Below are 21,688 nucleotides of genomic sequence, written 5' to 3' on the forward strand. Positions count from 1 at the left end.
GCTATTTTAGACATGTTCTAAAACCTTAAAATTACAGTATGATGAATTTTTAAAGGGCTAGTGCTTGGCTGCATAGACTAGTAGCCAAACTCCTGAGTGGCTTATGTGATGATGAAGTATGACTAATACACAAGTATTTAGAAGACAGAGAACACCAACTCAAGAGACCATTTCAGCCATAATGAATACTGTTAAGAGAATGATATTAGAATGCTAAGAAACCGTTACCTCACCACTACTACATTAGGTTGTTAGAGAGGATACAAAACATAGCAAAAACAAAGTTGTCATAAGCACCAAGTGACTATTTATTGATAATGCCATGCAACTGCAATTTCAACCCAGACAAATTAAGACCTACCTCTACCTAAAATATTTAACCTTCTCATGGCAAGCACTTAGTAAACATTGAGTTATTCTGATGTAATCTTAATGTCATGGTGACTATGAATAGTGCATTGCATGCTATTATCAGCTACATAAAGTTCAATAGCCGTCTGTGATACAGAATTATCATCACCATTAGGAGATCAAGAGGGCTTTAGTGGGCCTGTTCCTACCAGCATTCCAGCACAGATTTTTTAAAGAGAGAAATAATGTAATTAAATGGAAGCCATGTGGTAGTGACACAATTATAAGAATACTGAAACATACAATTAATGGATTTTTTACTGATATACCAAATTAAAAATAATATCAAAGGTCAGATTTTCTCCACAGTGAAGTAGAGTAACATAAGAGGTTCTAAGAAAGGCAAGTATAAACCAGTAAATATTATTATGATGGGGAACAGGGCCACTAATTAACCTACAGCTATTGCCTACTGTACAAAAGTTCAGAGCCCACTAGTGTACAGAACCCTTTCAAATAGCTTGCAATCAAGTCTGTTTACATACTGTTGTATCACTCCAATGTCTCAAGCATGAAGCATATCATTTTTAATATTATACATGTTTTCAAGTTCTTGTGAAGTATACAATATTTTGAAGATACACTGGAAATTAGTGAGAAATTTAAAAAAATTTGGGATTGTGTAAGAACTTTTATTGCCAAATTGTTTAAATCCAACTAATTTCTGTCTCCTTGCACTATTACTATATAGATAATAGTTTAAGATATTCTACAGAAGTCATCAAATGGTATGGAATGCTTTAATGAGGATTGAATTAGTTTTTAGATTTGCTAGTTGGTAAAAGTCAATTTGAACTTAAAATAGAAGTACTATGATATGTAACCTATATTTTAGAGCATTTGAGTGGAAAAATTTTGCTTGAAAAAACTACTAAATGCCAAAGTATACACATACCATATATTTCCAACCTTAAAAGGAAAATTCAATAGACAAAGTACACATAAATTCTTAGAATAGTGTACAAATGTACCATGACCAGAAGTACCAATATGTACATTTTATACTAAACCCTTTGTTTGCTAATGACATGGTATAAAATACAACAAGGTGCATGATGTTATGTGCCAAGAATGGGCCAAATATTGTTAACTTTGATATAGCTATAATAATTGATTCAAAATCAAGAAAATAACTGCCAAATCTATCTTTCACTTTCCAATATAGGTGAATCTGTTCCAATTAAAATTTTCCTCACTTGCATAACAATAATTTTGTGTGAAAAATACATTACATCATGATAAATTGGAGTTTTAACAAAGTACAAAGTTCAAAGGCCCAATTGCAGAAATTCTAGCAGCTTGATGGATCATTTCCTAACAATTATTTTACAATTTTGCACTATCAGAAAGTGAATGATATCTATTATCACTCACTCAGTGTTACAAAAATGTTAATAACCTTCCTGTGGACATAGTAATACTGATTTTACTTATTAACTTATCACCTTTGTTTCTAAAGATTTGATTTGTAACAGTTTTGATGTGTAATACTATTCTTTAGTGTGTCTGACCTATACAAAGTCCTCAGTAGAGATATGGTACATGCACAAAATTGAAGAAGCCTCTACATAATTAAAACTGCAAATTTAAAAGAAATTTTGATGCAAAATAAAAATATCATACCACTTCTTTATTATTTTTGGCGGCTCCAAGGCGTTCAACTTCTTCAAATCTCAGCACCTCTATGCCTCTATTTTTAGCACGTTGGTTAGTAGCTGGACGAATTTCTTTCATTGTAATAAGCTTCCTGAGACATTTTGGAGCCTTGTCTAGAAGCAGGTTGCACTTTGAGTCATCTTCGCAGACCACCACACCTATTTCAGCTGTTGCACCATGCCACAAAATAAAAAGTTGAGAAGATAAGGTTTGCTACTCCATTCACCTCATTAGTGTAAGAATTAATCCATTTTTCATTAAAAACACTTTTTTTTGAATAATTTTGCCACTTCATTCACTGCATAATTATGAAAAAGCAGTTAATTTTTAGTTTGGCATTAATACTTTTGAATAACATTAAATATATTATGTAAGTTAGAACTAAAGATTAGGTGATACACAAACTTAAGTAGTGTCCAGATTTTCATTATAGCGAATAAAATTTTTAATCACTTTCAATGAATGTAACAGGTTACACAGTTCTATCCAAGTATTCAAATACGCGCATCAATAAAATACTCTCCCAGGTGAATATGCCCTGGTTTTGCAACACCACAATATGTTGATAGTGACATTATGGTAAATTTAATATTATTTCAGCAAAATTTGTGGTCAATCCAAGTATAAGTATCTATTGAAATAACATTTCCGTTTCATAATCATTTAGGTTCCGTTATGGTATAACATCATCAGGTCCCTGATGATGTTATACCATAACCTGATGATGTTATACTATAACGAAACCTAGGTAGTAATAAAAGTGGTTTATGTGGAAAGGCAAAGTATTTTAAATTTTATTTCAATATGAAGAATTTCCACCAAGTGCCGCCAGAAACTGTTTCATTTATAACTATCTACATGATGGTGACAATTAATTGCATAATCCATACCTAACAAGCTCACTTAGATAAAATTTCTAAATTCATTTAATTTCAAGAGAATTACTTTCTGTCTTTATCTGATTTATCTCTTTGATAAACCTCTAGCTTCTGTTATGAATAGGGTTTATCACTGTTTTTATAAAAACCCAATGCAGTTTTAAAGCAACTAATGAAATAAATTATAAAGTACAAGATCTTTGTCAAATACACCACATTTTAATTTCCTATCGCTTGCCTTTCAACTTGAACGGATATTCTTCATTACTCGATATGCTATCCTTTAATACCCTTTAGCAAAATATTTTTGTAATACTATATATGATATTCGTTAATGTTTACTGTGTCTACCTATGAAAAGATATACCAGATGTGTTACGAATTTTATACATTATCCTAGATAATATGCAACTGTTTATGCATGTTTGTATATGTAATTGCGTGCTCAAAGGGGCGACCATCAATAGTCATTTCCCATTTACTGAGGCACTTTTTCTGTTCCGAAATCGAGAATATTTCTCATGTATTTATCATGCAAGTGCCCCATTACTATTGTGATTGTTAGATCACTACTATTAGCAGGATCACAACGCATCGCAAATCCCTGCAATTTCGGACAAGAGTCATTTACAGTTATGTAAAAACATAGTAGTATAAAACAACCAACCTAGGTATAGCATGGAGCTATTATAAAATTGTATCATAATTCAAATAAAACTTTGATACTTTTGATGCGTCTAAAGATAGCAGGGGCTATCACAGTGTAATAGAATGGCATTAATATGTAACATGGCTGAATATTTATCTACCACAAAGGATGAAAGTATTAAATTGGATAAAGTTTTTTGAGTATATTTAAGTCGGATGAGATGATTATGACCAAAAACAATAGTTTATCTATATTTCTTGGTAGAAGTCCATAACGTAGCCCCTGAAATTTGCATGATTTACTGTTGAAAATTTTGGTTTTCTAAATTTCACGTAGTATAAAGCAAATATTTTCATTTGATTCATATACAATTTTACATTAGTAGGGGCAAGTATTTATGTCAAATTCACCGTTTTAGCATTTATAGTAAGAAACCAGTTACCATAGTAACCACCCAAAAGATGGCATTTAAAATCTATTTTTTCAAAGAGAAAACATATTCTTTACCTATTTATACGAGGCAATTCCAAAGATGATCCAGAAGTTGGGAAATGCAGTCAGATGAACATTTAAATGAAGCCAGCAATACTTTACCATCCCGAAATATTATGTGCAGCCCGAGAAACTATTGATACCTAAACACTTAGGCCCAGTGGCTTGGAGGGATAGATATATTCATAGCAAACAAAACAAAACCATTTTTTTCAGCTCCTAATCTAATTATTACAGCTTGGTTCCATGGAATAGTCAACTTTGTGACCCTTACCATTTATTCATAAAAGGTTCCAATTAGTTATGTGTTTTCTTTGTACTTATTTGATTTGAAAGTGAAAATTTCTAAACTGCTTCCACATACACACAAGATATAGAGAACAAATTAAAAATGAAGTCACACAAATGTTAAATTATACCCCTAGTTAACTTTTAATTTAATTATTTCCTCATTGCTTGGTAAATGTATTATCAATTTTCCTTTACATACCTCCAAAAATAGTTCAAATAAGTTAAATCATTTCAGAGCCAACTTTATGCAAGATTAGTACCCCAAGTGTTTCACTTCATGCTGGTACAAGGAGAAAATGTATGGCTTGACAATACACTGAAGTATGACACTACAATGACAAGCTGAAATAGACTGGCATCAGAACATACAAGGAGCCTTGCCACCTTGTATATCTGAAATCACTTAACTAGAAAAGTACAACTATTCAAAACACTGAAAAAATAAAGAATACCTATCTTCTAAGTGATCAGTTTGCAATTTTTCTTTGATGGTTACACATTAATTCCTTTGGCAAAGCTATTATATTGATGCATGTAGTGTACATAAATGGCCAACAGTCCCGACAAATCCCGCAGCAACAAAGTAAATGACTCATTTTACTGGGTTACATTGTATTCATCATGTTACAATCAGGCAAATGGAACAAGAATTGCCTCAAATACATGTTTTCATTAAACTTACTAAATTGCAATAGTGGTAGTATCACTGTAGGTGAAAGTGTAAAGAGCTGCAGACATGGAGTCAAAAGAGGTAAAGGTGAAAACAGAACTAATAAATGTGAAATTAACTACTGACATCAAATAGGTGCAACATTTTAAAAAGTTAAATGTGCAAATTTATTTAGTAAATGCACGTGGGAAGTTGATGAGCTACAAGTGCTGACAGGTAGAGGCAAGTTTAGTTAATAGTGTGAATGCGAATATAGCCAAAAGGGAATTAATATAATGCATATAATACTCAGCACACTGTATTACAGGATTTTCAGTTGATTACATTATATTGCAAAATTAGTTGATATATTTTGAACATATGACCATGCCTCATAGCCTTTTCTAAGTTAAACAATTGCACTAGAATTCTGTTCATTATGCTACAGTATTTAAAATAAATAAAAAATTATATATGTAACAATTAAAGTTATATTTGAAAACTTTATCAAGCACCATTAGGGAGGTTTTAATCAATAGTTTTTTGCCAAAATATATTGGGAATTCCCCCATTTATTATCATGATCATCAATGACCTATTGAGAAATGGCCGATGTAAACTTATGCGTACGGCAGTTGTTGCAACTTTTCTTGTTGATCAATGAGAAGAATTTTCATGATAAGACGATTGATTTAAGATGAATCTTATGGGAGGCTGTAGTCTAATAATCTAAGCCTAGACAAAGTCAAAAATGAAGTTTCTCAGACAAGTTTGACAGTAACTTCGTGATAAAGTCATTGTACTTTATCAAAGATCCTACATTAATCTGAGATGACATTTTTGACTCTATATTCTGGCACTTTACATTCAGCCACCTTATTTGAAAAAAATGACTGGTGATGCAGTACCCACCTAGTGTATTCTTTTATTCTTCTGATAATGCACATTATAAGCATTATTGTTATCCATTTAACTACAATGCATTAGTTAAAATGCAAAGAAAATGCCTAATCATATGTTTGAGGGTATCATTTTTTTCCTTTACTCAGCGAAAGGTTTTGCAAATACTTTTGCATGCATGTGCTTCTTGGCTTGTGGTGTGTATTAGTTGTATGATTGAAAGGCTTGTAAACAGTTTGTAGGTCAGTGGCATAAAAAAATTCAATACACAGACAAAGTTTATAAATTTCCAAACAACCAAATTATGCACTCAGGGGAATAAACTGTATTGTACAAACCTAAAGTTTAAATATGCAAAAATTCATTTTCTTTATGAATTGTATCCTTAGATGCAATAGATGGCTTTTAAGTTAACTAACAAGGAAAATCAGATTGAAACAAAGAAAGAGAAGCTTGGAAAATTGTTTAAATCAAGGATTAATATGTAGGTGATGCAGTAAACAAGAAATATATTCTAACAACTTGGAGTTCTTCTAGTAAATATTGAATAAAAGATTAGTAAAAACTTGATTAAGAGCAGAATTTTGTATGACTTGGAAAAGTGGTCATTGAGAAAATAGCATTGAGCAGAGGTTTTTCAGACATCAGTGTGAAGAATAATAGAGAAAAATGAATTTTTAGAAGGAAAAACAAATGAAGTAGTTCTTGTCATGGGAGGAAAAAAATAGAAAGTTGGAGGGAACAATTCAACGAAAGCAGGAAAAGTGAATAATGGGAATAATTAATGGAAATATGATGCTGGAGACTACAGGAGAAGAGAATCTTGGATAAGCGTGGTAGGAGGAGGTAAAGATTGCACATGTTGGATGGAAATAACACATGCAGGGGTTGATGATTATTTTATTGTAATATAGTAACCTACAGTGTTTAGAGATTTGTAAGCTGGGGCTGAGGGATGCAGTCACTGCTAGTTTCTTTATTCATAAAAAAACCCTTCTAGACTATTGTTCATAATGATTCAAAATTATAAATCAATTAGTAAACTATTTCCATCGTGGAAAATGTTAGACCAAGGAAAAAAATCAATTTTCTCAATTTATAAAATGTAGAGATACTTTGAGAGTACACACATCCATATATACTTTGTTAAAATATCACTGACCAAATTACTGGGGAATCAATGGTCATCCTGTACAATGTTCTTTCACAACCTCACACACCCCAACGTAAGAAATTTTAGGTCGTGGAAGATGCTCCCTATCACCATATATACTTTAAGATAACCTATATTCAAAAGAATATAAAGGAACACTTACCTTGTTGTATAATGTAGGCACAGGCATCAGGACCCAACGTATCATAAAGAGGCACAATCACCATGGAAAAACAATAAGCACCTTGCTCCGTCAGTATCCATTCTGGGCAGTTCTGGCTGTACACTCCCACAAATGTACTAGGGGATGGGTCAAGTCCTAATGCTACCAGTCCTGAGCCAAAGTTTTTTGCTCTTAAGAGAGCTTCATTGTAATGGAGCCACTGGTATGGTTTATTGGGAGATTCTCGCCAACCAAGACATGGACCATTATCTGAAATTATACAAAAAAAATGATAAGTTTACATTAAGGGCTGAATTAATACTTTTCCTAAAAATGAGAAACATTGTATAATGAAAGAGTCAAAATAGCATACCTGTTCAATTGATATAAAATTGGTGCTATGGTACTATTGGCTATTGGTACTTGCTACTATGGTACTTTTGGCTATTGGCACTTGCAAACAGAGTACAAATATGTTGACAATTTCCAACAACTGCAAGTACCTAACTAATTATAAGTAACTACGGTAACTTCAATTATAAAGAAACCCCATTATTCCCTTTAGTTTAAATCTGAATGTTATTGGTAAAGACCTTTCAATCATTGATTATTTTTACATGAATTTTGACAATACAACAATTGTAGAGTGTCAAATCATTCACCTTGACTGGGATTTGAACCTGGATCCCTCAATGCCTGGCCAAATGCTTTAGACTGTTAAGCTATCGAAGCATCCTCTTATGCTTTGAAATTTTTTCCTTTTTACGTACTCTGCTTTTTACTGTTGTGGCATCTTCTGCAGTTTCTTGTAATGGATTTTAACATTGAATTGACTTATCATTTTGAGTTCCAATCATCTTGATTGGCATTATTGAATGGATTAATAACTGAAGCATTTATGATATCCCTGTGAAGGAAAATTGTCTAACTGATTGTGATTTCATATTTTAATTTAAATGGTTTATGGCCTCAGGGAGCCATTGCATACTCAATGCATTTGATCCTACAGCTTAATTCTAAGATATTTTGACCAAATCGTTTACATCAATACATTTAGGAATGGGCAATCCATTAAACCTCAGTTGTTAATCTACAATTTGAATTACATATCTTTAAGTCATCGTCCATGATCGCTAACCAATGTATCAATTAATATTCATTTACTTTGATTTTTTGAGAGAGGGCCTACACAAAGCAGCTAATTCTCCTTTCTGTCCAAACTATACACATGGCATCAATAAGAAAATCATTTATGGCAGGGTGCATTTAGGATGACAAACGCTGAAGTTATTGTCCTAATTTAACAACAGTATTTGTAACAAAAATATCATTCTTGCACACCCCACGTAGGAGGTAAGCAGTTAGGGGCATATAGTGTATATTTTTGTCACTTGATTATTCTTATTTTACTGATATGTGATAGGAGTATCTTCATGTACCCTTGGGATTACAAAAGTTAGGTCAGTGTATATAAGCTACAAAAAAAAATGCATAGCATCCATCAAAAGATTTGCCAATAGATGGAGTTCATTTATGTACCTTAAGTTGCCAGCTTAAGGCCAGCAGAATGCCATCTCCTGGGGAAATAATCGGGGCACTTAACTGCATTGAACCCACGGATAACAGCGTCAATGACGTTTCTTGGAGTGATGTGTAATTGACCCTAAAGTCTTGCAATGAGCTTGCGCTTAAATAAGATATGTATTTTTTTAATTTCTAGATATAAAAGTTCTGGTAATTGCTACTACCCGCTGTGAACAGTTCTGATGATTGGTGATTGGGTAGTCCGGATACCTTACTTGGAACTATTTTTTTCGCTTTTACGCCCAATTGTGTGACCCCGACAAATTTGTGACCACCGGTCATAAAGATTCCGTATATTTGGAAGAATAGAGGCGACACATCACAGAGATCTCAGTTTCACAGAAACTAGCGTCGATGGCTAGGTTTCACCGAATTCGAACTGTGTTTACGAAAAAATATTTCTCCTCGCTAAGCGACTGTGGGATGTAACTGATCTAAAGGTATTAATGAACGCCAGTTATCCATCCTTAATTATGTACGGATTGAAGCGGTAATGAGACCCCATAGAAACCGCGCCACTTTGTTTTCAAAAGGCGATTGGCAAGCCCTCACCATCACGCGAAGCAACCTGGTTGTCACGCTAGACACTCATTATTAAGCTTGCTCCACCCAAACGAGATATTTGCCAGGGGGCCGTTTGAACAACAAAAGATGCGTTACCGTTCTTATTCCACACAAAGGCATCTTGGTAAGGAGAAATGTATACACAGCGAACTCTTCAGCTGCGTCCTCATCGAATACGCGGTGGGTAGGGGCGGCGACACAACCCCACGCTGCAGCATCCGTCTTCGATCCGTCCGTGTACGTAAGAATAAAGTCTGGACGAATGCTCAAGATATGATTTGACATACACTAATATTACCGAGCGTGGGTGGAAGATTTATTGGGATCCTACGTTCGGGCCGTGAAATCCCCAGGGGCGGAACACTAACGAGTACTTCGCTAGCTGGATTCAGGGAAGAAGGTTTCTCATCTTGAATTACCATACCAGATGGCAATTCGCCATTCAGTCCATCACTTTCCCTATCTGCTACTCAATTGAAGACGCTACTGTGTAACGGGACACGTTATAATAAATGAATTTCATATGTAAAACGCTGCAATTATTATTAATTTTAACTCCCAATTAGACAATCAAACAGCAATGGATGCTAAGCTCTCTAAACGAAAATGGCTCCTTGAAATCCAAACGTGCTATAATTTTCAAAATTCTCCAGGCAGTCACTGGCAAAACGAGATTCATGGAAAGGTACCAATTTAAGTTCAATGGCTGTCAGACAAACTGGCCTTTCCGAAGGCCGTAAAACTATCGCAGCCCAAAAACCTGGCATCTACTGAATAGCAAAACGGCGAATGTTTACATCTTTGCCCGACTTTCGGCGCGCCGGTGACTGACTTTTGGAAATGATTGTACGTACAGCACTTAATATCAGCGATTATTTTCAACTGTCGTTTTTTGAGTGGGCATGTCGTGTTGTCTCATCTTCTCCAGGTTCCGGCAGAATAATTGCGACACTTCCAGGCGTCACCAGCCTCCCGCAAAATATTAAATAGATATAAGAGAGTATTGTCGCAAGGAGTCGTGCGACACTCGTCACTTTTCTCGAGAAACGTGGTGTGCATCTTGATATGAGGTTGCCCCTGGGATACGTTAACAAAACATTTTCAGATTTGAAAACTGGTTTTACGTGTTTTCTCCTTTTCGTCTCCTCTATTCCTAGCCTCTAGTTGAATGAAAGGCTATTAGCCAGCTTGGTTTTGCCCTCCCACCCCTCAAGCATTCCTCCTCGAGTTGCTCTGTTTGGCCTTTACAACATAGCACTCAAGAGACCCATTGCTATCCAAAAACAAGGTTGATTTCGAAAAATTAAATGGCAACCAACCCTAATTGCCATGGCAATGTTTTCATATTTGTATACTTTATCAAATATTTTTCTGTCTGTACCTATTACCAAAAGGATTAATATCTAACTAACGTTGTAAACATAAAGAGATTTTAATACCAAATTCCAATATGATTTTAAGTTGTCTTGAAGTGCATTTTGAAGAACTTCACAATTCCTTTCGTGTCTCAAGTATTAAATCAATCATTTAGTGAGATATTAAAATATTGAATTGGAAAAAAACCGCCACCTGACCATAAAAAAATTGGTGCAAGGTAAATTTCACCACCATTGTCTTTAATCAATTGTAATATATTCACGTTGGTGTAACTACAGCGTGGCTTTCTGTCATTCATTGTCTCTGACCAAACACATCCTCATCGAATGCTAAAATCCTCGAAGTTCTACATTAGAGGATTAGGACGCTAGGAGCTGTATTCAGTGGCTAATTATAAATGATTTCACATCCATTACATAACTATATGCTATTCAGAAGGTTGTAAAAACTTAAAATTGATTTCAATATTCATTTAAAAAATCAATATTTACGATAATACCAGTATCTTTGCCGGTGGTAAATTAGATATAACCATGATTCCGGAGTTTTTCTTCAAACATATCCCCAGGAAGGAAATGTCCTCGTTTACTTGAAGTAGCTCCATTCATTGAAGTCTTTCAATACGAATGAGCACGGCTGATTATAGCCCTTCGTTTTTGCTCACAAGTCTCTGGACTACAGCAGATTTTGATGATACTACTTTGTTACGGGAGGCGGGCACTTAATTTGGTATAAATTGGTATTCGCACGCTAAAAAGTATCCAGCTGGTAAGAAATCAAATGTGTTTCAGTTTGTGCGCCCTGCCATAGCCGTGCGCCAGGTGCAGCTGTAGCAAGAAATCCATTTGCCTGGGTGAAACAAACATCCGCTTTAAGAGTAACTGAATTATTTTAGAGACCCACAGGACTTTTATTCATTTTGGCGTATTTTGGCACCTTCATCGAAATACTGGTACGTGACTTCCCGCGGTCGACATCGAGCGGGTTGCATCCTGGTGCGTATTCGCCCCCCCTTCCCCATATCCCCACCCCTCCCCGTCACGCTATTACACGCCAATTTTATTTGGCACTATAAGCGTGTTCATGAGGAATCAGGTATTGGTTAGCATTGTTTTACACAAATAACTTACGTATTTTCCAATTGCAATTTTATATCAATTTTTGTGGGATCAATTAACGGGCCTAATGAATAACTGATCGTAGCACTTTTCCACTTGATAAAAATATTTTTATTTACGACCGGGTTTCGATGTATTACATCATCATCAGGTCCTGATCAGTTATTCATTATGTTCGACTTCCACCACATCACGCCTGAAGCTACTCAATTTATAATTAACGGGCCTTTCGGTGCAATGGATTTTTTTCTATTGCCCCCGCGTATAATTCTCCCTACTTCCGTTAGTGTTTTCAGTGCTGACATGGAAATAAAATTCCCATTAGTTTATGATTTTGCGCCAGTGAGTAAACTAAATGTGCCATCTGTGGTATTTTGGAGTTTCGCAGTGAATCCTAGCCTTCAACGCATCAGTATGGTACGCCAAGAATTCCGTGGTTTAGGAACTACAGGCCGGGTCAGAGTTTGACTAAGGGGATGTAAGTTTCCACCTCTTGGTGATTGGACTCTGATTTCCACGATGCTCATCGAAGGGCTACTCAATGATGAAACTTTGGTTCGTGATTCAAATTCCTCGAACTAAAAAAAATGGTGAAAGATTGGGTTTTATAAGAAACGGAGAAGTGTCCTCAGAAATAAGAATAAACGCCCAACGGTGGCTACCAAAGCTTTTAATAAAAAAAATGACTTTAAAAATAATTTGGAAAAAATTAAAAATTTCAGCTGCAATTGCCGCATACACTACAGAGGAACAGCATGCTCTTATTTGTTTGTTGGGTAGTTGAAGAGGAGAAAAATTGGAATTTATCAATGAATGAAAGTTGGCGATTCATCTCTGTACCCCCAACCAGTTTACATGTGAACTAGGCAGCTCTTGAACAGAATTAATTCTCTGTGAAACTCGCCTTAACCAGGCCAAGCACACTAAGTATTGACACCACTGGCCTCAGTGGCAGCTAAAGCCATTGCTTTTCTGGAGGCATCGTGAACTTCCAAGGTGTTGGAATGTTTCTATTGCACACAATGGAGAGTGAAAATGAAAATATTTAACTGAGAATCTTTTGCATTCAAGAAATTACGAGGCTAAAAATATGTTTCAAGGTTTCCAGTTTGCCCATCCTAGTATAATGCCATTGAATGGAATTGGTCAGAACTCACGTTCGGTCTACACGCCATGCGTAACAAAACTTTTGAAATACAATGCACGATAGCTCTTTTGGATTTTTAAAAAAAGTTACGTTGCTATTTTACGTCAGGGCACATCCCAAATCAACAAATAACTTATTAATTATTGCCGCCTGATTTTTTAACCCGCAATCGTATGTTAAACACGTACTTTAATCGTCTTCAACCGAGTATTTTCACAAAAATTCCATCCTTCCATGCGAGCTCTCAATGATTTTAATGCATGAATCATGAACATGATTGAGAACAGTATTAATGTCACGAGTGTTGCTCTAATGCTTATAGTGGCCAAAGTGGCAAATATTCCCATAAAAGGGTTATTTCAGCATGTGAAATCCTCGCCAAACGTGTGATTCCAGTTTTGGATCAGGATCGCTTGCGACTTAAGCTTACATTATAAAAGTCTCGCACACATTTTTCCTCGTAAATAAATGAAGAGCTCCTCCCTTATCCAACTAATTTAAGCATGTCGCCTAATACATTAGGTGACGAATTGGTTCTCGTAGACTTGCTAGACTAATTTTTTGCCACCGTAAGTCATTCCTAGGTATTCCTAATGAGTAGTCTTCTCCCTTTTTATCTTGCCAAAGGTCTTCTCCAAGTCCACGGGTAAGTTGCACTTAAGCTGACTAGCTAATATATTTTCCTGTCCACATTCTTAAGCCAATTATTCGCTTCCTATTATCTCTGTCCTTCCGTAATCTTCATTATTTCTCCAACATTTTGTCCTCAGCTTGCCTTCCTATTTATCTTGTATCCCATTATTCCTGTCACTGCATTGAAAGTATTGACTACGTTGACTTCAGATTCTCATTTCTCGTTCCTCAATTTGTGCACCATCGCAATGATTACGCTCTTGTCAAAGTCATCCAGGAATCTTTCACTTTCGTAATCCAAATGAAATGAATTTTAGTTGTGGATAAATAAAAAGTATAGAAAAAAGCGCTCGCTAATTGATTTTATTTTATTCTAATTTCCGGCAGATAAAAAATAGTGCATTGGAGACGCCACTTTTTGCTTAATCCCAATGCATAATGATGTCTTACTTCTTTGTTAAATAAGATGAAATCTCTCCACGGTTATCTCCCACATTTCGTTTCTTTATTTTCCCTAATTTTGTGAGAACCAGGCAGAGCAGCTTTAATTATGCCAATGTCCTCTTTAAAAACTTCAATGTCCTCTTTCGCCGCTTTCCACGACAGCCAACAAGAGAATAATTTGCTACTGCAGAGAAGATTTCACATTTCATATTTTAAGTGAATCTATGTAGTTCTTTCATCATTAATAATGGTTTAGAATAGGTTATGAGGTATTCGTGTCTGCAGGTAAAATTAACTGAATGCCCAACATGATTTCGACACTATTTTTCTCACGTTCTACTGATTCGTGGTAATCGGCCGAGAAGAGCTCTCATCTATGGGATTCAAAGAACTCACGAGGAGATTAATGAAATCCCCTGAACTTTTTTTTTACCAAACCTTCAACATCACCCGTCACCATTGGCCACTCTCATTGTCTTTCCAGAATATCTTTCTATTTAAGATTTGTTAATATATTCGACTTCGTCTCACGATGCAAATGCTTAATGAGAGAAAAGGATAGTCCAAGAAAATTTTTCAAGGCAAGGAAAGATTGGCGATCAATTTCACGGATTCCAACGCGTCGGCGATCTCGAGTCTGTGTCGACCTGCCAGCAGTCAGGTTGGCCCAATTTTGAGAGCTGCAGAAAATATGGGGAGAGGAGGAGGAATTGTTAGACCTGAGGATGATGCCGATGCGCCGAAACTAGTTGTACCGAATTACATTGAGTGGAAAGATAAATTGGTGTTTTTACATCAGTGATGATGGATTTCCACAAAGTTAAGTCTAAAAACATCGAATACATACATAAAGAGGGAGGAGTGAGGGTGGAAAATTCTGTGGGAGAAGGTCTCTTGGATTACTGCTACGATATGCTGACGCAATTCATTTTTTTTTAATTCAAAATACTTAATTGTTATAAAACGCGTCAAATTAGAAAAACCTCTTACTTACAACTGTCCAAAAATGCTGTAGTATCAAGGGAAATAATTTATGACAGAGATCACATAGCTGCTTACACCCAACTGCTTCGAAGTCCACTTCGTGGAAGTTTCACTATGCATCGAAGAAGTCATTATGCTACAAAACATTATAGGCACGCCACGTTTCACCATTAATTACCACCCCATGTTAGCACCTGATTGTGCCGTCGGTGAAACGGTGAAACTTGTCGTACGAATAAACTTCCTGGGGAATTATGATTGTGTTTACTCTTTTTCCATGGATAGTTGGTGAAGTTATCTTAACAATAGATATTAAGATATGCCCTCATTTACTCACTGGATACTTTGGCTCCTCTCCGAAAAATATCGTACAAAGTTCTCGTATCTTCAAAAATGTAACGCACGAATTTGCTTTCCTTGGCGTCTTTGTAGAACTTGGATGTCCTTATCATTTCTGGCCCCTGTAAAGATAAAAACGAGAAAATTAATATAGTTTCAAATAAGTAAAGAAAGAAAATAAATGTACAAGTATAACGTACTTGTATAATGTCACACTTTCAATCCTGTCGCCGGATAAATTGGGTGTAAGATCAATTAACGGTTTGAAGAAATGGGAATAAAATACTTTCAGCAACCTATTAGAAATTAGCAACTTGAAGTAATGTGAATATTATCTTTTCGATTGATATTAAATGTTTTTACTGCCACACACTTGATTTATCTACTTAGTGTCCACCTTAGTCCGTAGGGGCATTAAACATTCATATAAATAATCTGTTTTGTTAATTCAACACCACGCATTAAGAAACACTTTAATACCATAATCAATTCAAAAAAAATATTAAAGAGAGAAAAGGGATTTTGGGAATGCACTTAGTTAAAACTGTTTACAGCATTAGAGATGCATTTTAAAGGAGCATATACAGAAATAGGAATACGAAATCCTTATCGGGCTAAAGAGAGGAAATATCGAAAGGCATGCAGGTAACATGGCTGATTTTACCTTGTGGGTATTGTGGTATGTATTAGACTAGTCTTTACCATAACGATTAATGCCTTGGGTGTTCTGAACATTTATAGCCGGCTCACGACATGGTGTTTGGCGGTAATCAAGTCCATTTGTCGAATCATGACCCGATTTATGCCTTTCAGTCGAGCTTCTGAGACCTTACAGGATGATGGAAGAGGTAAATATAATATATAACTAATCATATACTTAAAGAATATATGGAGAAATAAAGGATTGATATGTGAGTATTATCATTACTCACTCTTTAAGTGCAGACAGCATTCGAAAGAGTTTGTCTGCACTAAAATTAAACTGGAATCCCGAACTTCCCTCCAGAGTGATTTTTTAAAAAATTAAGTGAAAGGATTATATTTCTGTGTAATCTCGTGATGCTATAGCAACTTCGGAGATGAGGCGGATCGAGTCTTGAAAATAGGAGCTGATTGGAGGGATAGGCCAGTTATCCTTAACCCGTTCATGAGTCAAGGTACCCTACCTTCCCTACTTTCTCATTACAAATTTACAAATATCGGTTCATTAATCAACTTTTCCCATGGTGGATGCCCATATGTTTTTCAAGTGACCACTCCATGACAGACTAGAGGTCAGAGTGACACGCAAGTACGTACTCATTCTGAGCTGCTTGGACTTTTATCTTTCATCATCAAAATATCTCCTTTTTCATTCATTGCGTTCAAAACACAATTAGGGCTTGGTGCACTTCTGCTGGTTCTTCCGGAATTAAAGCCTACGACATTAATTTCCTGCTTGTGGTTTTCCACATTTCATTCAAATGACGTTATATTTTTCTGAATGGGGTTACGGTGTTCGACCGTTAAAATCTGTTCGTGAACTCAAGGATTTATTTTTTATATGAAATTATAAAGTAGGATGCTCTATAATTAGAAACGCCAGGAAAACCTGGTAAACTCAGGGAAACTCTCTCTTCTGGAAAACCCGAGTTTAGTGCCTGTGGTGAAATCTGTTTCTGAAACAGTTCAAGAAGAAATGATTCCTGCTTTGCCATTTTGAACTGCCCTTCTTTACAAAAGTTCGCCAAAATTCCTCCGGATAAAGAAGTAGCGTTATCATGGCAGTGATATAGTGTTATCTTTATGTTGATTTTATTTTATACCAGAATTTATTTTATAAGTTTTGCACTTTTTTCCTAACTAGATATGAATCAATATAATCTTAATCGAATAAAGGCTAGGATGTATTCAAGTATTAGTGTTTCGATCACCAGGAGAACCTCTTATTTAAATAAACGTATGGGGTATAGATTTGCTAACTCCGAAAAAATGGAATATTATACAAATCTAATTAGGTCTTCCCCTCCAAATTTTTCCAACGAAAGGTGATCTCCTGGTGATCACAATAGTGATAATCGAGTATTTCCAGATCTCAATTGGCTTAGAATTATCTTCCAATGATATTCTTTCCTAGTTGATCGTTCACTCACATCATCTCTCCACCACAGATCATCTTCATTTCCGAATTCAATCTGAACAGATAAAGAAGAACTTGGAAACCCCTTACAAAAAATATTATGATATATTTTGGTCTAACTCCATATAATCAGTAAATGGTATTGGGGTGAAATGACATTTCAAGAGTTAGTGTAATCAGTTATCGATAGAAGACCCGTGCTCAAATCCCAATGAAGCCCCAAAGCCGTATGATTATTTTCAGCTAATATATCTTCCTGGGCAACTTCTGGCGGCGTATCGACGAGAACTATTCCCATCTGTACCAAGAAGGTCTGGATTTCACACGCCGCAAGAAGCGAATCTAGTATCAAATAATATCCCACGCTGTCCAGGTAGAAAGAGAGGCGCTAAATATTCAATACAATGCAATGAGGTGAAGCTGATGACATGCAGTTCCCATCCATTTGTAGGAGATTTCGGATGTATTGACCAATTTGAATTGATAAATTTGAACATCAAATTGATTCTTTTGGTTTTTAATCAAATTCTGAACTATTTTTGAAGATTCCGTTGGCAAAAGTATAGAGTGAGTACTGCAGCCAACCATTCAATCAACGTTCAAGTTGGACTCCGTGGTTATCACCTTTCATTAATAATACAGATGCATAGAGTCAAAACAAAAATGTATCATGTGTTACGTGGTGTAGAGGTCACTGTAAAGAAATGCTTTGTATTAACGGGTAAATAACCGGATTATTAACATTTGTAACACACCCTGATATTCGAAATTGCAGTAGGAAAACATTTTTTCGCATATCCACTGTATTTATTAGAAAAGCAGCGAAATATATAAGCAATCGGACAACGAGTCAACGGCATCAAAAGAGAAGAAGCTGTAGTGTACGTGTGATTGTGTGTATAGGTGTGAGCGTACAATTCACGTGCTATGTGAAATTTACCTGAATCTAATTGATATACATCAGAGATTTGCACGAGCGGCTTCATTGTGAACTATATTCCAGTTCATCACTCTGGTTTTAGAGCAGACTTAAAAGTAACCGCTACCACTCCTCTTCACACTTAAATTATCTTTCCAAGCACTAAATTGGTAAAAAATAATTTATTTCCTAGTTAGTTACGAAAACCATTTACGTAGTTAGAATAGCAGACCGATCGATTGACGGTCATCCTTCGGTTGTATTTCTTCAACGTTTCAATGATTCATTTCACGGAAAAATAGAGGTTTCACTTCGTCATCAATGTTAGAGACAATCTAATACAATTTTTAAATAATAATTTTACTGTGAAAAACGCATGCATTCATAACATGACAAATTTATAAATTAAATGGAAGAGGCGTTCCCCAAATTTTTCCGGTTGAGAATTTTCAGAAACATTCCTGTTCATATTTATCGAAAGGTTTGTGCTGAGATCAAATTGCAGCGTGATTTCCGAATCCCATCAAAACCATTAACATAGTAATCAACCCGAAGGTCGGTTTGGTAGGTGATAGTAGAGTTCACCCAGTACTAAGCCCGACGGCGTGTGAAATTCACACATCAGGGTAGGGGGGCCAGTTCCTTTCCCTATACCGATTATGGTTTTCCTGAAAAATCTGGCACCCGGAAAATCACTTAGCTTGGGTGGAGCTGCAGGTGCCCAGAGACCGGGAATCGAACCTCAAGTCCAACGCACTACCCCATGGACTGCCGAAACCCACGACCCCATCGAAACAATACAGAATAAAAATTTTTCATATTACATTTCAAAGTCTTTACCTATGCCGCCAATCTCTAGCGGAATAAAAATCTCTAGGACCTAAAGCTCAATGTTTAAAAGGTTTCTCTGACTCATGTAAGGTATATTTCACAATTTTTAATCACTTTCATATTTTTGTACTTCAAGAAGTATATTTTTGATATGCATGCAAGTATATATATATATAATTAATATTATAAGGTAATCTGCCGGTTAAGGTAGGTTTTTGGATAGACAACTCCTAAATAAATATTTTGTGACTCCTAGCAAAATATAACATCCAGCATCCTACTCTTCATCAGGTCCCTCTTCATCTCTGAGTACCTTCTTCCTCCCTTCATCCCGTCCAACATCCCTATCCTGTTCCTTCCCTTTCCTCGTTTGCCCAACATTCTAGCCTCTAAAACGGTCTTCAACATCCCACTGCCGGTCAATACCCCCTTCATCCACTTTTCCTGCCTCCATAGGATTTCTCCCAACAACCCCCTATATTCGCCCGCCATACCTAGCACTTCCTCATTTGTTTTCTTCTCGGTCCATTTCACCTTCTCTATTCTTCTCCACACCCACATTTCAAAAGCCTCCAGTCTACGTCTATCCTCCTCCTTCAATGGCCACGTTTCCGCGCCGTTCATCGCTACGCTCCATATTAAAGTTTTTACGGCTATTTTCTTAACATCCTTACTCAACGTCCCTCTCATCAACTCCCTCCTTCTTGTGAAAGCCTCTTCGCCTATCGCAATTTATCTCCTTACGTCCCTACTACTTTGGCCGTGTTGGTCCCAAACACTTCCGAGATACGTAAAATGTTCTACCTGCTCTAGTTTTTGCCCTCCTAGTTTAATGTTTAGCTTAGCCTTTTTCTTTCTAGAAAATCGCATAACCTTTGTTTTATTAATGTTGATTCTCATCCCATATCTGTAACACTGAATTTCCAATTCACTCAGCAATGCTTACCACCCCCTGGCTGACTGACAAACTAAAGCTTGGTCATCGGCGAACCTAACTGATTTTACGAGTTCCCCGCCCACTTTCATTCCTACCTCCAGTTCTTCCCATGCCTCTTTGATCATTTCCTCTGCATACAGGTTGAACAGCAACGGTGATAATGGGCAACCCTGCCTTACACCTCTTCCTAACACTGCCCATCCGGACTCCCCGTTTCCCACCCACACCTGAGCAGTCTGAGACATGCACAGGTTGCGGATTAGCCTCCTTTCCTTCCAACGCATTCCTATTTTCTGCAATATACTGATTAGTTTTTCCCAATCCACTCTATCAAACGCTTTTTCGAAATCTACGAAAAAGGCAAATACCTCCTGGTTGTATTCCATATTCCTCTCGATTAATAGTCTCATTACTGCAATGGCATCATGCGTACCTCTCCCCTTCCTAAACCCAAACTGGTCATCCCCTAATTAATCATTTGCCCTACTCTCTATCTTTTGTTTATGATCCTGAGAACAACTTTAGCTGCACTGGATACCAAACGTATTGTCCTGTAGTCCTCGCATGATGTAGCCTTCACCTTTTTCGGATTAGGAACTAAAATTGATCTCACAAAGTCTTTCGGCCAGATTCTTCCTTCATAAATAGTACGAATCAGCCCATACAGCCTCTTCCTCCCACATTATCCTAGACATTTCAATAGTTCCGCGGGAATGTTATCCACACCCACGGCCTTATTTAGTTTCATCTCCCTTAATACCCTTTCTATCTCATTGTCTAGTATGCCTGGACCTAAGCTGTCTTCCTCTACGTCATGTTCTTTTTCTATGTCTAACTTTGTTGGTCTAAGTTCTTTACTATACAGTTCTTCTATATACTATATTCCTTCCATTTCTCTTGGATCTTTCCTGTGTCAACTATTATCCTACCCGCCTTATCTCTAACTGTTAGCATGGATCTCCATTTCTTACTTCCCGATAAATATTTAACTTTGCTGTACAGCGCACCAATTTCACCCTTCCTTTGCAAACATTCCATATCCTCGCACTGCGTCTTCCACCATGCTTCTTTTGCTTTATTTGTTGCCCGCCTAAATTTACTGCTGAATCCTTTGTAATTCATTTTGCCTAACTCTGTATTTACATTCTTCCATTTTATGCGCTCATCCATCTTTGTATTCATCTCATCCGTGATCCATGGTTTCCTAGTCCTTTTAGCGTCAAAGGTTCCAATTGTGTCTTTTGCGGATTTCGATAACCCTTTCTTGATTCTTTCCCATTTTTCTTCGCTAGTACTTGGCTCTTTACCATCGTCCATGATTTCCTCTACAGTCTGTTTGTACTCCTTCCTTTTCAAACCATGTAATGCTTCTACATTCCATTTTCTAACCCACCGTCCATGCCTTATCTTTTTGAAACGGACGCTACATTTCATAACAACTAAATTGTTG

General features: G+C 36.3%; 1 protein-coding gene across 2 annotated transcripts in view; it reads right to left on the reverse strand.

The window, feature by feature from the left end:
* Positions 1-21,688, reverse strand: part of LOC139689389 (long-chain-fatty-acid--CoA ligase 5) — a 184,537-nt gene that overhangs the window by 30,612 nt on the left and 132,237 nt on the right. For both annotated transcript variants that reach the window (XM_071586482.1, XM_071586483.1), the window contains exons 3-5: positions 15,431-15,554; positions 7,243-7,512; positions 2,035-2,234 (exon numbers count right to left, since the gene is read on the reverse strand). In XM_071586482.1, coding sequence (XP_071442583.1) covers positions 2,035-2,234; positions 7,243-7,512; positions 15,431-15,554 — 594 coding nt within the window. The remainder of the gene's footprint in view (positions 1-2,034; positions 2,235-7,242; positions 7,513-15,430; positions 15,555-21,688) is intronic.

Source organism: Hetaerina americana, unplaced genomic scaffold, assembly GCF_022747635.1.
Source record: "Hetaerina americana unplaced genomic scaffold, ioHetAmer1.1.p SCAF_23, whole genome shotgun sequence".
Taxonomy (NCBI): domain Eukaryota; kingdom Metazoa; phylum Arthropoda; class Insecta; order Odonata; family Calopterygidae; genus Hetaerina; species Hetaerina americana.